Source organism: Hipposideros armiger, unplaced genomic scaffold (assembly GCF_001890085.2).
Source record: "Hipposideros armiger isolate ML-2016 unplaced genomic scaffold, ASM189008v1 scaffold_220, whole genome shotgun sequence".
Classification (NCBI taxonomy): Eukaryota; Metazoa; Chordata; class Mammalia; order Chiroptera; family Hipposideridae; genus Hipposideros; species Hipposideros armiger.
Genome location: NW_017731570.1, coordinates 919,471 through 936,752, shown reverse-complemented (window position 1 = coordinate 936,752; position 17,282 = coordinate 919,471). Strand labels below are relative to the sequence as shown.

At 42.8% G+C, this 17,282-nt stretch overlaps 1 protein-coding gene across 16 annotated transcripts in view; it reads left to right on the top strand.

The window, feature by feature from the left end:
* Nucleotides 1-17,282, top strand: part of ERC2 (ELKS/RAB6-interacting/CAST family member 2) — a 974,141-nt gene that overhangs the window by 764,312 nt on the left and 192,547 nt on the right. For 15 of the 16 annotated variants that reach the window (XR_002125344.1, XR_002125343.1, XM_019654364.1 and 12 more), the window contains one exon: nt 14,257-14,388. Coding sequence is in view for 13 of the 16 variants with exons in the window: in XM_019654364.1 (XP_019509909.1) it covers nt 14,257-14,388 (132 nt within the window). In the remaining 3 variants the exon portion in view is untranslated. Of the gene's footprint in view, nt 1-14,256; nt 14,389-17,282 lie in introns of those variants that run through there. The other variant, XM_019654368.1, reaches the window with a different exon arrangement.

The window sequence follows — 17,282 nt, the reverse complement described above, 5'->3', positions numbered from 1 at the left end:
TTGATTAGGGAATCCTGTCACCTCTACAGAGAGGTTGCCAGAGGCACTGGGCTTTGTCCTTCTAAAATGTACACAGACCTGATTACTGTTGGCCTTGAACAATGCAGGGGTTAAGGGCTCAGACCCCAGGGCAGTCGAAAATGTGTATAGTGTTTGACTCCCCAAAAACTTAACTGCAGTTGTCCTTCAATATCCATGGGGAATTCGTTCCGGGACCCCCCACAACATCAAAACTTGAAGATGCTAAGTCCCTGATAGAAAATGGTGTGGAACAGGCATCCAGTTGGCCTTCTGCAGCCTGGGAGTCCCAGCAGTGAAGGGAAAATACTTTTTTTTCCGACTCACTGTTGGTTGAATCCGCAGATGGAAACCTGAAGATATGGAGGAACACCTGTATATTTAGTGAAAAAAATCTGCGTATAGGTGGACCCATGCATTTCAAACCCATGTTGTTGTCCAAGGGTCAACTCTATATACAGCCTTTGAAAGCACACTTTTTGAAAGTATGATTCCTCAAAGTTGGGAATGTTAGCTAACACAATGGAAAACATAATTAGAATTCAGAAGTATCTCAGCAGGATGGGACCATAGACTCAAATTTAGTTAAGATAAGTCTAAAGCAAATATTCAGTGAAGAAAAGAATGCAGTTTATACTTAGAATTAAAATTCTGGTGTGTGTGTGTGTGTGTGTGTGTGTGTGTGTGTGTGTGAATGGAAGGGAAGCTGGCTGCCAGGATATGAGTTTAATCAGTTACAAGTATGAATATGAGTCATCATTGCACAACAGATGCTAAGAGATCAGTTCTATGTAGGAGTATAGGAAGGCCTGATAATTAAGTTGGCGAACTTTGTTGCAACTATATTGCTAACCTTTTTTGATATCAGAGGGATTATTCATTTTGAATTCATACCAACTGGACAAACAGTTAACCAAGTTTACTATTTGGAAGTGCTGAAAAGGCTGCGTGAAAAAGTTAGACAACCTGAACTTTTCGCCAACAATTCATGGCTCTTGCATCATAACAATGCACCAGCTCACACGGTACAGTCTGTGAGGAAGTTTTTAGCCAGTTAACAAATAACTGCATTGGAACACTCTCCCTACTCACCTGATCTGGCCCCCAATTAATTCTTTCTATACCCGACGATAAAAGAAATACTGAAAGGAAGACATCGTGATGACATTCAGGACATCAAGGGTAATATGACCACAGCTCTCATGGCCATTCCAGAAAAAGAGTTCCAGAATTGCTTTGAAGGGTGGACTAGGTGCTGGCATCAGTGCATAGCTTCCCAAGGGAAGTACTTCGAAGGTGACCGTAGTGATAGTCAGCATTGAAGCATGTAGCACTTTTTCTCGGATGAGTTCACAAACTTAATTGTCAGACCTCATATTAATTATTTTTAAGTAGTGTTTAGCACGTGTCAAAACTTGCATTCAGACCCTGTTCAGGGAATTATTTTCTAAGAGAAGCCCTGATGCGTTGTAATGACCCCTAGTCTCCCCCACAGAGAGGGGACTATGAGGTAGAGAATGACCAGTCAAGAGGACAAGGACAAAGAATGATTGGGCTGTATAAGCTAGAGATAATGGGCATAGCTGTATTTAAATGTCTAAAAACCTGGGCACCCTCCAAAAGGCAGAGTCATGACAAAAGAACTGAATCTTCAGCCAAAAGCGCAACATATGTCAGGTGGGGGGGACACCGCCCATTTAAGCCATTTAAATACATTGTCTCATAAGGTTCTGAGTTTCCCAAGTGATACCTCTAGTGATAATGCACCCACCAGGATGGCTACACAGGGAATTTCTTTGTGGGCAAGAAGGTTGTACTAGATTCTTTCCACCAGCACATGCATGATGAGTGGCATTTACATGCCCAGTACTCTCCCATGGATGGCCCAGGCTTTGGAGAAAAACAGAAATCATTTGCAAGAATAAAGCATCATATGAACTGCTGGCACTAGGAGTCCTGCTAATGGTTGACCTATAACCCCCACCTGCTAGGGCTGTGGCACAGAGGGGAGGGGCTGGCTCTGTCTGCATCCATGCACACCGCTTCTCATACTTCCCCTATTTCTCTCCCGCTCAAATGAGCATTTCAGATGTTAATGTGTTCCAATGATGGGGTTCTTATATTCTCAAATCTATCCTGTCTGCGCATTTCCTTTCGCCACATAACCTGCTTCTACTTGCTTTCTTCCCTCTTTTACTTAAGTTCTTCTCTTCCTGAATGCAGCTCCCACTATTTTCTTTGTATACGAGTATAATTAATCTCATAACCAGGAAGAAAAACTCCTCCCCAAAAGTGGACAAAAGGGCATAAAAGGAGGCTCACATATAGTGAAATAGAAATGTCCAATAAATTAATGAAAAGATGCTCAGCCTCAAATTAAAATTAGGGAAATACAAATGGGATGCAGCTTTCCTTGTATCAGATTTTTGAAGATTAAGGGGTTTGAATAGACTCCATGTTGGCACAATATAGGGAAAGAGACAGAGACTGGAAGTTAACCAACATTTTTGAAGGGAAATTTGGTGGTATCTTTCAAAATTTAAAATATGTATACTCTATTCTAGGGATATCTACCAAATTTGTCTTAGCACATTATAGAAATAGTTATCATATGTTGAAGCTTTCATCCTTGTTGAGAACAAGCACATGAGGACAGGGAAAGCTGTTCTTTAGGAAAAGTATTCCTTGAAGCATTGTTGGAATAATGAAAAGACTGAAAAATGACCCAAATGTCCATCACTCATGTACTCATTCATTCATTTATTCATTCATTCAACAAACATTTACTGTGTGCCTGGCAATGTTTTAGGTGCTTGAAATATGTCTTTGAACAAAATAAACAAAGATTCCTGCCTACTGTGTTAATACATCAATATAGGATGGGTAAATAAAGAGAGTACATACATAAAGGAATACTATGTATCCATTAAAAACTAGATAGCTGTACATGACCTTGACATGGAAGGAAAGCCAAGACATATTGGACTTTTCAGTTTTAAAAGGTTTGTGCATGTGTCTGTGCTTGCATTATGCATAAGATTTTTCTGGAAAGACCAGCAAAAAAAAACTTTACCAGTGGGAGTTGATATCGGGCTAGGGATAGAGGGAATATTACTTTTCTTTTTATAAAGTTTTTTGTACCATTTAATTTTTCATAGCAAGCATGTATGCTTTATATATAGTAAAAAACTTATAGATGCTATAAAAAAAGAAGAAATCATAAAGCTAAATCGGTAGCTCTGCTAGAAAACTAAGGCTCATATCTCAAAGAAAATGGAAAATTCCTTAACCTATCTGTAGACATTGAGACCAAAATGATTAGGTGTTTGATGCTGTTCAGACTGCAAGAATGGAAATTAATACCATAGTACTTTGGAATGCAAAGTGAAAGACGTGAGGTGGGCCTGTGGCATTGGTGGTCATGGGCGTGGTGGACATGTCTACACATGCAAATCAAACGGGAAGACAGCCAAAGGCAGGCGAAGGGTCTGGGACCAGCTTCAAGTATTCTCAGCTTTCTCCTAGGTTTGTGACTAACCTTCAACCTCTTGGAGACTCAATCCCTCCTGTAAAATAGTGAACTTGGATTCATTGATTTAAGGTGTGGACTAGCACTAACATTGCATGAATCTGGATTATTCTTCGTTTGTAGCAGAGAGAGTTGAGATGGCTCCTGAAATTCTCTTTGAGAGTCTCTAGAGTCTTTGAGAAAAGCACTGCAACTTTCCAGTTACCCACCTTCTCCTAGTGCTGTGAAGAAACACGTTATGGACTTTAATATCTGTCTTTGTGTCGATTCAAGTGTAAATACATTTGGGTATTTTGTACTTAGACGATTCCAACTGCAGGGTCATAGAAAATCAGGCTTGTTGGATCCTACCTTAACATGTGACCAAGAGAAATTGATTTTCAATATATCTCCATTTGATTAGTTTAACCTGATATGTTGGGAAGGGAAAAAAAATAGTATGATTTAACACTCTTGGGCATTTCCAGATGAAATTAGAACATAATTTTATCCTTTTGAAAATTGGATTTCTGTCAGATCCTCAAACCCAGACGTTCCACTTTGTGTCTTCTTTGGGGGTAAGTTTTCACAGGAGAAGAGGTGATGGTTATAAATGAGTTCTCATTTTTGTGTGCTGGGGAATATCAGCTTGGAGAAGCATGTGAGGGGACCTGCAAGTGATACGTCTGTCTTGTTTGTTTGTCTCTGGGAGAGTCTATGGAGACCTTCTATTCAGAATGGAATATGTGACTCAGACCCTCCTTCTGTGTAGAACTAAATTGGACCTAGTTAGGGTAAGTTCAGAGCATCCCATAAAATGCTAATAAGGGCACTAATATCTAAACAGAGCTGGGACGGCACAGCAAGCAACCCAATGGGAAGATAAACGCCAAAGGGAATGTTTTCATAGATTTGGTATTTGGGACACTCCACTGCCATTTCTCCCTTCCCATTTGTTTTTCAACTGATTGGAAAACGACTAATGAGCGTGTTTACATTTTCTCCAGTTGTTTTACCCAAGTGTGAAACCAGCTGGGGAGAGGGGTTTGTTCTCTGTCCAAGGCCCTAGCTGTCTGTCCTCCTGTCTTCCTCTCACTCTCCCAGCTGCCAGGCCCCCTCCACCCTGCCAAACCTCCCCGCATTGTCTCACCACCCCGCTCCCTGGGGTTCTCTCTGTTCAGCACAGGCCAGCAGCCCCACCACATGTTTTGCATTGCTCACACCCGCCCTTCTCTCCCTCTTTTGTTGTCATTTGTTTTGTTTTGAAGGAGGTGAGGTGCAGAGGATGTCTTGGGCTTATACACTTACACTCAACTTCAGGACTGGGGGCAGGCCCAAATGTCATTTGTCCCCACTTCTGTGCCGAGGCCAAAAACCCCTGGAGGAGAATGTTTTCTGCCCTCTGACAGTTCTTGGGGATGCATTCGTTCTCTCTGGGCCACTCTGAATTTCTGGTCTCTGCCATCCGCCATGCCATCCACTCTCCGTTGCTTAGCTCTTTCCTTCTGATGAGGGGGTCTCAAGCATCAGTCATTTTGAGAACCACCTCGACGATGTTTTTCATGCCCTATGACGTCATTAAAAGTTGAACTACTCCCTGTAAACCGTCTTGCTTATCAGGTATGTGGACACTTCTCTCCTGGGCCCTTACTGTGTAAAGACTCCCTCTGTCCCTTTCTCAGGTGTTACTGGGTCACGCAGTCTCTTTAACGTCTTAGAATAGCCATTCACACTGTCAGTTTCCAGTATATTGGCCCATTCTATTAGGTCATACCCTGAGGTCGATGTTTTTGGGGTTTTTTTTTAATTCATTAGTGGAGATGATTTGGTGATGCCAGTCCTGCCTAGGCCAATGATAATAAATATTTGTTGAATGTATGAATTGAGTGAATGAAGAACTTGACCTCGCTTATCAGCCTACTTTTAGAATCTGAATTCCAGTGCCTACAAATAGCCTTCTCTTTTTCTTTCTCACCTCCTGTCTTTTCTTTTTTCCTTCTTTTTCTTCCTCCCCTCCCTCTGTTCCTCCCTCCTTCCCTTTCTTCCCTGCCTCCTTTTTTTCCTTTTCTTTTTAGTTAAAAATTGAGATTTTATTTTGAAGCCCACTTTCTAAAGAAACTCATAATAGGCCATGCACAGAATGAGTCCTTAGTTATTAGGAGAGCCTGGGATTTTTTCAGAGACCCTCTATTGACTCTCTGAGTCGAAACAGTTTAGACTCCACATAAAATATGCGTTGTTTACCCAGGCTCTTCATGCTCTGCATACTGTTACAGTCCTTGAAGAGCTTGTCAGTGACAAGTAAGATAAATGAATGAAGAGGACTTTACAAGTGTTTAAAAGCTAAGTATAGCATGTGCTGCTCACTACTTAATTAAACAGACCTGCGCTTAACTAAGTCACTTTGTGGTGGAAACTTCTAGGGCCTTCCCCTTCCCCCAGACCCCACCTCCTCCAAAGGATCGGCTCAGGATGTTAGAAATTCCTTGGTTGTCTGCAGTTGCTAATGTGTTAGCCTAGGTTTGAAACTGTCTTGTTGGTTGAAACATTAAAAATTCATGTGGGTAGTTGGATAATGACTTTTGAGCTGATATTAGGATAGGTCACCAACATGGACTCCCTTGTGCAGATTTTATAATGTGTCTGAGTTTTATCCTTTCCAGAGAATTCTGAAATCAAAGCGAGCTCCTTCTCCTCTCAGCTCTGATTGGGGCCAATGTCCAGAGAGATGGGGCCCATTTTCAGGTCAATCTTAGGTGTTTTTTCATTTTGTTTTTGTTTTGTTTTGATATAATGAAGGGGTCGGTCCTTATGGATCTGAGTAGTAGGGTACAGTGGTTACATAAGAAGCTTTGGAATGATAGTCCCCAATTTGCTAGTTGTGTGATCTTTGGTAAGTTTCTCAGTCTTTCTAAGCCTCCGTTTCTTCATCTCTAAAGTGGGTATAATGACAAGCTCTGCCAGGGTTGATGCTTAGGTCATGCGATGATAGGACAATTAAGTTCACGAACTTTTCTACCATGCACTTACACAGTGGAAAGTTCATGAACTTAATTGCCTGACCTTTCGTATATACTTGAGTCATTCTTGGTTCTTATGAGTTTCTGCCCCTGTCCTCACAGCTATTAAATATTTTGAATAGGGGCCCCCTCCAGCCTACATCATATCGTTGGTGTGACTGACTAAATGAGAATGACAGGAGCAAAGTGCTGTGCTTGGCACACAGCAAGGGCTAGGTGAGCGCTGGTGATTATCGTTGATGTTTACAGGTTGCCAGTCTTCTTTCTGCCACTGTCAAGGATCCTAATCTTCACATTATCAGCAGAGTACATAGAACTCTTTCTCCGTTAAATAATTCTCCCCCCATGGGTTGCAGTGGCTGGTAGCAGAACAGAGGTGATAATGTTCCTGGCTTCAATCATTGTCCATAACCCTTTGGGGAATTCCTCAGGTACCTAAAGTGGCAGCAGGAAGTTGTTTGCCAGAATCATTTCCCTCCTCTTATTTTATAAGAAAAAAAGAAAGAGAGAAAAACTGCACGAAATGTGAAATACGGAATAAGTACAGCAGACTAGTATTTATCTGTGTGCAGCATGGTTCATGGTAAAGACATTGTTTTCCCTGCCTCTCGCATTTATAGATACAGGAACAGGGGTTCATGGAAAACTGATTCATTCTGAGTCTCAGAGTGAATATTTGGCAGAAGATGAATTAGCGCCAGGCCTGTGTCGCTTCCTTAAGGCAGGCGAGCGATCTGTCTCCCTAGGTGATGAGGAATCTGAAGAGCTGAACGTGGAGAGGCCTGGTAGTCAAAGGAATGTTAGTCCTGGGCAAAAGTTAGGCACATGCCTGTCAATCATTCAACAGAGATTTTAGCTGGATTCCCACAAAAACACACCCTGAGACAATCATTTGGTGCAGGTGGTTTTTTCGGGAGGCGGTCCCAAGAAGCATGGTGAGAAAATGGAGAAGTGAGACAGGGAAGGGAAGGTGAATAAAGGTGCATTATGGTCAGTTTTCGGTTAGACTCAGCAGGGGCAGCACCCTGCTGAGGATCTATTGAGAGATTTGGGAACACACCATAATGCTGTCACACAGAGGCTCGCCAGGATGCTGGTTATTTATTCATCACCTCCCTCCCTCATAGACTGAGAGTGGTTCCGAGGGCATGAGCTCCCCATCACTCCTGGCCTGCCCTGTTCCCGGGCCAAGCCTGCACCTGTGGCCAGAGGAGGACCTCAGGCAGAGAGAGAAGCAGGGGCTTGAGGTGGGAAGACAACAGCACATCTAAGATTGTCGATTTAAGATGCAAGTGACCTCCAGAGTAGAACAAGAGGATGTGGAGGGCCACTGACATGCTCCATAACAATTAAAATAAAATAAGGGTACTTAACAAGTAGGTACAAAAATAGCAGCCAAACCCTCCATGGTGACCTACTAATTTTCTGTCTTTAAATAAGGACTGAGGGAGGAACCTTCAACAAAGTTTGGGAGGGAGCATTTCATTAGTGTTCTGTTTGGCTGTAGGACTAATCAGTAGAGTGAGTTAGCGGGGATCAGACCAGTTTTCAAGGCAGGGCTGATGAAATAGCAGTGGATTGTGTAGATATTTGTGAAAACATAGATGTCAAGAGACTGGCCCATTTTCCCAGAAATGTCATAGTTTCACATGTGTGAGCATATGGCTATGGCTGTCCTAAATTCCTTCCAAAATATCCCAAGTTGATGTAAGTTCTTCTGAGAAATAAAGAAAGTGAATTATTATCTCAAATATGTTTTCTGCTCTCCCCGCATCCAATAAAGGAATGAAGAAAGCAATATAAACACACACACACACACACACACACACACACACACACACACACACACACCCTCATGTCTTGGGTTCCAGTTCCCCATAGAGACCTGTTTTCCCTCTCAAGGACATTAGAGGGGCAGTTTACCATGGAATCTCTCCAACCCACTTATATCCATATCCACACCAACTTGCAACACTTAGCTCAAGAGGCATCTCACCCATGGAGCCTTATTTGATGCCCCTGCCCTCAGCTGGAGAAGAAGCCGCCTGCCTCTGGACATTCGTGTAAACATATCTCTTCTCCCGTTTTCCTTCCCATTTTGTGTTATAGTCAGTCCTCTAATTCCTCGTGTCTTATTTAATCTTTGCTTTCTTTGTCCCCGGCATCTGACCTGAGACCTTACCTTTCATATCACTAGTGTAGGACTCTGGAGTTAGAAACCTGGGTGAAGTCTTTTTCCTCAACTCACCAGCTGAGCGATCATGAGCTTGGTTGCCTCATCTGTAAAAGGGGGTTCATATGGATAGCCATCCCCAAAGCACGATTCAGTGAAAGCACACTGGTCAAACGCTTCGCCTGGCACATAACTGCATTTGCCTTTGTGGGTGCAGAAGTTTGACGAGTGTTGAGTGAATTTCTGTGTAGTATCCACAGTAGAAGCCTTTCCATCATTGTTTCTTATTTACTCCCATCAAGTCCCCAATGTGGCATATCCCCCTGATAGCTTCTTTATCCTCCTGCTTCGTTTTGTCCTCCAAGATTGACCTAAGCATTGGAACCTAACCCCCACTTGATTATGAGTCATTTCACGTGGGTCTGGGGGATATTCAGGAAATCTCTCCCCTCCTCACTGTCCACTTATTCTCTGGTTTCTCCATTGTTTTTACTGAGAGACAAAAACTGTTGACCTTGCTCTGATTTGGCAGAAACAGAATAATTCTAGAGTATTTTGGGTTTTCCATGCAGGAAAGAGGGAGAAAAGAAAACCTGATAGAATAAAGTGTAATTGCTATTGTATGGCATTATCTCCATATCCCATAGCAGCAAATCTTATTATATTTTTTTCTTATTTAAACCATATTCATGAAGGTTTTATTGTTAACTTGATCCAGATGCCTGATGAAAGCATTGTTCATTACTGCCACCTTGATAAAATATTTTTAAAGCCAGTTTTAATATTACACGTTTATAGCTACACATTGCCATTAAACCATTGCGCCTATTACTAATCAATGAAGGATTTCATTTTTGTTTCAAGAGCTCCTTGGATAAACTCTTCAGAAATGTCAAGAGAGATGGAATATATGGCACCTTTTCACAGATGGTGTTCATCAGGGATGTTAGTTAACGGAGAAAATTTCAGTTTTCCATGGTTGGCTTTTGGTGTTGACAAAAGTATTCTAAATGCTCCTGCTCTTCCAAAGGGGGTAATAAAGAAATGAACCCCATAACATCCCAACTCCCTTTATTCTTAATGAGGCAAGTAACCAGGGACATGGTAGAGAATCGCGCTGGATCCATTTTACTAAAGAATGGAATATTTCTTGAAGAAGAACAATTTGACTTTCCCAACAGCTCCAAAACATTTATCCTGCTCTCCCCACTCCCAAGGACAATAACAACCCAAAACAAACATGTAACAGGAAAAGTTAACCAATACATGGAGAGTTACACACTCAACTGGCTCATCGTAGAAGCTAATTGTGTATTTTTTTTCATCTGTTCTAAAGTAGCCTGTACCCTTTCCATCCATTCCTTCATACATTCATACATTTATTCAACACATATTTACTTTCTACTTATACATCAGACTGTACAAGGTGGTGAGTACAAGGGTAATTCAGAAATATTGCTTCCCTCAGGAGATTTTCAATCTAGTGGTGGAAAAAGCCAAGAAAGCACATAATTATTTAGCATTCATTGAGGTAAGTGCTGTGATGGGAGGGGGATGGAGAGTGGGTAGAGGATTCTGGGAAGGCAACGGGACAGCACTTAATCCCTGAGGCGGGTTTAGGGAAGGCAGTTCTGGAGATGATGGTGTTGAAGCTGAGACCAGATGAACCAACGGGTATAACTCAGGTAAAGGTAGAGGATGAAGGGCATGATGGGAACAGAGCCAGCAGGGCCCAGGGCCGGGGAGGAGAGGGATGAGAGGCAGGCTGGGAGCTGAGCAGCAGTTACCTCCCAGGAACCTTGGCAGCTATGAAGGAACCGGGCTCTTTTCCTAAGGGCAGTGGAGAGCCTCTGAGGAACTTGCAGCCAGGGAGTAAAGGGTCTCATGTCACTCTGACTACAGATTATGTTCACCGGAGGCAAGAGGACAGCAGGAGAGCTGTTACGAGCCTATTGCCCTAGAGAAATAAGGTGGTGCCTGGAAGAAAAAGGAAGTAGAAAATGAAATCTGATTAGATTTGTCTCAGCAGTCATGACATAATACAGTAAAAGGAGTAGAACACAGTTAGCCAAGGGCAGAAGTGTCAGGTCAGCCATTTGGTAGACATGAAAAGGAAATAAAAATGGGCTTCAGTGAATTGCTAAGTGAGCCCACGCATTCCCAAGTGCGGTGCTGTGGAAAGCTACCCCTCTCCAACTGGATATTAGTTTTCCTGGGAACTCAGTTACGACAACTGCCAGCAGATTTACTGTTTAAAGCTTTGTGGTAGGCACCTTGTGGACCCGATGGCTACAGGGACATGAACCACGATGCATGGAATCGCCTGGTAAATGTGTCTGACGTTATTTCAACAAATAGTATCCTTGTTCCAATGCTTGTTCCAATTTTCTGCATTTTTTTCCCCACTGGCTTTTAGGGAGTCTTATTCATGGCTTCCTATCCTTCCAGACCGTTCTTGGTGTGTTAAGAAACCAATATAATTGGGTAGTGATGAGGGTAGGTAGTGTAGATTTTTAAAAAAAAAATTTTTTTAAGAGATTCATTTTCAATTTTACAATTAAGTAAGCAGGATTGGTCCAACTTTTTTATAGAAGGGAAAACTAGCAACCAGCCTGTAAGAAATCCATCACAGTTTAGGGGATATGTTACAAGCAAGATAAATAAAAGTAGTCTAGAGTATCAGGCCAAGCTCTCATTTTTCATCTCCATTTCACACTCTTCTCTCCCAGCCCAGACTAATCAAAAGAAGGCTCTTCCGCTCACAATTGTTCTGTGTACATTTCCCCCAGATCTGGTATTCACATGAACAACGTGGTTTATTTATATTTCAGCACCAAATTGAAAAGATGACATCATTCATTTACAGTCTTTATCCCATGACATGCCTACTCTCCAACACCTCATTTCAGCAGACACATTTAGGACTGCATACAGCATCTTGTTTAGCTTGTACATTCTTTTATGGGATACAGTTCAAAGGTAGGGAACTTTAGGCTTGTTCCTGGTAAGAAAATAATCTCATAAAATCACAGGAGCTTCCACAAAGGATAAGGACATTATGATGTTTACAATAGCGGTTATTATTTGTTCATTTAGGTTCCATCGTTCATTCTTGGGCAAGTCCCTTTCTTCTTGACCATAGCAGATCTTACAACTCCCTTCAGGCCCTCAGAATTCTATGAGAAGACACAATTCCAGATTTACTAGTTCATAAGTTCAAAAGTACAGGCTCCTGACAATACTGGAATTTTAGGTGTGAACGCTGAATTTCAGGGTCTCCTGTATGGTGGGGAGGGGAATCTCAGTACTTGGTTGGCAACAGCTCCACTGACCTTCTCTTTCTCCCAAGATGTAACTTGTCCACTGGGTCCTCTGATTCCTTAAGTGGACAAGTGAGGCATAGAAATGTTATCTGCTGCCAAAGGTTGCTTGGGATTTTTAATTGTTAGATGGATCTTCCCCTCTAATTTTATTGTTTTCATCTATATAATGCATCTCGTTTTATACCCACTCTGGGGCCTTTCAAATATTGCACACATTTTTTTAAATGGAATGAGCAAACCATGAGACATCCTTTGGCAGGTAAATTGGAATGTGAGGTGTTTCTAAAACTTAACAGAGCTGAAGAAAATATGGGAAAGCTATTTCTACCTGTTCAGCTGTTTGCCATTTTTTGCTAGCAGCATGGCAAAGAGAAAGGCCTAGAGATTAAGAATTGGAAGACCCAGAAAACCTCCATGTTTTATGTCAAGAAAGATGCTCTGGGGGCTGAAATCTATGCCTTGATTTTCTTGCTGCAAATGAAAATAGTAATAATTCCTCCAAGGAAAGTTTTGAGGGAAAGTTAGATTGTACATGAAAAATACTACAAGACTACACTATGTTAGGTCCAGAATTATCATCCGAGTATTATTTATATTACACAATAAAATTCCAACTGGTTGGCGGCTCTGCCAGCCTCTGACTTCCAGCTGTCTCCAAGTGCTGATGGCTCGTTGTCGTCTCGAGCTACCAGTGAGATTGTTATGGCAATTCATGAGATGTCTTCAACTCTCAGTGACCTTCCCTGGCTGAAAACAAACGTGCAGCTCACCTCTAGAATGGCGGCACCGCTCAAAAATCATAGCCCCTTCTTTCTTTCAGTCACTCATTGCAGCAACATGCATAGTGTATCTACATTTGCTAGGCCCTGTGCTGACATCGGGGGAGAGACAGATGAAAGAAACAGCCTCAAGTCTACCAAAAGGTGAACAGGCAAATCCATTGTTATCGAGTTCTGGTAAGCAGGAGCTACACGTGACCCAGCCTCAAGGGTGGGGTCAGGAGAAGGCTGTGAGTTAGCCAGACCCAGAAGTTAGGGGTGGGGAAGGTGACTGGGGGAGGTGTCGCAGGCAAAGGAAGCAACATGTGTCAAGAAGGAAAAATGTCTTATAGTAAACAACAGCAACAATACTGGTAATAACAAACAGCATTAGTCTTTTATGGTAAGATCCTCCTGTGCCAGGTCCTGAACAGACACTTCCCCACTTGCCCACAGGGACCCAAGTCGGGGAGGCACTATTAATCCCATTTTAGAGGTGAGGAAATTGAGGCTTAGAAATAGTTAACTTTCAAAAGACCACATAATCCAACCATCAAAGAAGTGGACAGGACTTGAATCCAGACACTCTTATCTCTAAACCCACATGTATAGTCTCCACATTTCCCGGCTTCCTGGGCTGGATATTTTTATCTGCCTTTTTCGATGGTCTTTAGGCATTTCTCTAGATGCTGTGATCCTGTTAGGTCAATTCATCACTGGTGCATAATAAAACAATACAGTAAAACACGCCTATGGTATTGGGAGTTCAACTGTAACATCTAGTCGCCTCATGGGACAAACACAGTGGGGAGGAAATTAGAGTGGGCAGCTCTTCTCCGTCGGCTCTGCCCCTTTTACTCAGTTTCCCCAAAGAGCTCTTATCAGTTAGAACATCCATCACGTGCTCTTTCATTAGAAGTCATCATAGCAACAAACCATCTCCATGAATATTTTTGCATTTGGCAGCTTTTGAGTGGATTTCTGTGTCTTGTCTCGCAAGACCGTTGTTTGTCTGTAGTTCCGTGTCTGCACCCAGTGCCTTCCTGCCTTGCCATCCAGGCCTCCTTCTCTCGCTTGCTCTCGAGTGTAGGATGTGACTGTTGGCAGTTTGTGATTGCAAGCTTATTCTGGATCCCTGTGATTGCTTGATAACGTAAGACAAAGCGCCTTAGGGCATGTCCATTCTTTTCCCCTTTTAAATCACATGCGGGGAGCGCACTTACATCTACAAATGTAGACCCAAGAACATCGTAGCTTTAAGGGTGTGTGACAAAGCCTCCTTCCCCAAAGCATATGGCATATGGTGCATTCCTTATTAAGCTTCGATTGAACTAAAAATGGAAACTTCTGGATTAGGAACAAAGGGAGCCCTAGAGGTGCTATAATTATGCCGTGAGTCTCTCTGGCTGGCCTGCTAGCTCCTGACGGCATCTTCCCTGGTTTTTGTTCTGCGCAGACCCAGAACAGAATGAAGCTAATAGCGGACAACTACGATGAGGACCACCACCATTACCACCACCACCACCACCACCACCACCGATCTCCTGGGAGGTCGCAACATTCCAATCACAGGCCCTCTCCCGACCAGGTCAGTTTCCTTGCCGCTTACCTCCAGGACCCCTTTTACCCTTTGGATATTTTAAGATAAAATAAATAATCCTCAAGAAATAATAAACAGCATAAAGTGATACGTTCTTTGAACTGAAACTAATAGCTTTGGTATTTATTTCCATCACTCAAGCAATCTAAATGTTTTCCTTTCTCCTTCCTCTTTAAGGTTTTGTCTGTTCTTGTTTATGTTATGCATTTTCTTTCCTCCCCTCCTTTCTTCTTTCATAGATATGCAGTCTATTGCTGGCTCTGTATCTAATGGTGGGTTACTTTGCAATGTCCCTTTCAGAGTTTTAAGAGAAAGCACTTTGTTTCCATGAGCTTGGCAACCAGAGAAGCCTTGAGTTTGCTGAGCACTTTCCTAGAAAATTCCTTAGTGATGCAAATTACCAGTGGGGTAAAACAGCATGAAGAGAAATCAGTTTTGCTTGCATTGGGGACATTGAAGTCAAGGGGTCTGGTTTATTTGATTTGGACCCTGTCTCCTCCCTTGACTAAGTAAGGTGGATTGACAAAACCCAAAATCCCCTGTGATTTTCAACAATATTTGCCTTCATCCACCAAATGCAAAAACTGTCTACAGCATTTAGTATTAAAACTCTTGAAGGGGAATTTTATGGAAATTATATAATTAAGTGCAAACCAGCAGGATAGTATGGTCAATAGTAGCAGTATCTCCTCCTTTATCATACGATGACCTTGTTTTACGATCCTAGTGTAACTTACACAATAAATTTCAAGAAGGATGGGGCATAGGTGATGGAATAGAATCATCTGGGTAAGTGTGAGTGCCTTTGTTATATATTTCCGAATATGTGAGGGGAGCGCTTATTGGAGTTACCTGTGTGAAGAGGGGCTTAGTTGTTCGCTGGAGGAAGGGATGCCTATTATGCCCCTAAAGCTTTTTGTCAGATGGCTCTGTTTCCTTTTCACTTCACGTCACTAGCATCCCAAAGGGGAAGTTAAGATTCCAAGTGTTCAGGAGGACAACTCCAGGGGGAGCCATTTATATGGTACACAACATAAGAAGGGCTGTCTGGAGCTGTGCAGTGAGGTAGCTCCAACCAGGGCCCCACTACGCCCACCCCCACCCAGCTTGGCCTTACCCTTGTCCTTGAAAACATTTGCCCTCAGAGACCTCAACGCTGCAGAAGATGTTCACACAGGACATCTCAATTTCTGAAGCCAAGTGCAAAAAGGCACCAGTTCATGTGATTAGCCCTCAAAAGTGGCTCTCAATTTGGAGATCAGCAAAGTGCAGAGAGCTATAAATTTTGTGTCACTATCTTGTATGCCTGTGGCTTTAGTTTGATTTGATTGTATTTATTCAAAACTCGTCTCTCCCCTCCGTCCCCTCCCCCAGCACACATACATACACACACACACACACACTCACACACACACTCACCTGCCCCAGTGTACCTGGCTTCCTCCTAACCAAATCTCTTCTTTCTCATTCTTGGTCTCTACCCTTTGCTCCTTGACCTTTCCCATGAGGGGTGAGTGTGAGGTTTTATTGGTGCTAGAAGGCAACCCTGGGCTGGAGATGGGAGCAGAGAGCACTCTAGGGTCAGAAAGAAGCATTTGGGGCCAAACTGGGGAAATGGGTCATACAGGGACCTGCTGAGATAACAGACAGGCTTGTTTCATCACAGAGACACATATGCTAATATGGCCTGCTAGAAACAGGGCACCGGATCAAATTTATCTGCCTTGTGAATGACATTTCTTACAAAAGCTTGTCTGGCTCCGGCTTCTTTTCCAGAGCTCTTTAATCATAAACTAAAGGACTTGCCTGCTCTGTTGACCCTCTTATGTTTGTCCGCTGACACTAGAGGTTGTCACAGGGTAGAAATCATGGCTCAGGGGTGGTGCCCTTCTTAGAAGAGTTAGCATTCCTTGAGGAGTGTCTGGCTAATATATGTCATCAGGACCTCTGATACTCCTTTCTCATTGCTACTGTTAGGAAGATGGTGATGGCCTCCCACTGTCACATGCTTCATCTCAGCGACCACTGTAAGCCACCAGGGGCATAGAGGCAGATAGCCTCATCCTCCTCTACAGATGGAAATCCAGGCCCTGACAGGAGGGGGATGAGCTTGACGAGAGTCCTGCTGCTGGCTCTTTGCTCATTCATCTAATACCTGGAGCGCATACTCCATGCCAGCTACCATGCTGGGCTTGGTCAAGAGTATAATGGACAAAACAGAACCCCTGCCTTCAAGGAGTTTGCTGTCTCACCCTAGGACAAAAATTCAGGTCATCTGGTGTCTCATTCAGTTCTTTTCTGGACCATGTCAATCAGAACGTGACAGATAAAAGGGAGTTATAACTTAATTAGGGGCCCATGACTTGGGATCTTACTCTACAGTGGGTTCGCCATGAAAGTGAAATACCGTTGGCCAGAAGGGTAAATTTCTGGTTTTCAATTGGAGTCAGCAAAGCTGTAAGGCTCCCTTGCTGCACTCTCTCAGTAAGAGAAGAAGCGTTAAGCAAGGGGCCCTGGTGTGAGTGGGCTGACTCCAGCAATAGAAATGTCAAGATCCCCTGGGCCAGCCGCCCTTTTTGATTGGTGTCCCAGGGCTAGGACCACGATGCTCACTCCTATACTGGAGATCTGAGATCCATAATCATCAACAACTCATATATCAACGTATGCCTTGTTATAAATCCAAGTCCCAGAATGTAAGATTCTTGAAAGGCTGGGGAGTCTTCCCCAATTGATTACAAACATAATTGTGTAAGCATAGATACTAATATCATGGGGTAGCATTACTTCTTAGGAAAAAGTAACAGCCTTCTATCAGTATGTGACATTAGAGTGTTAAATAATGGCTTGATTTAGACAAGAATAGAACTAAATGTCTATAA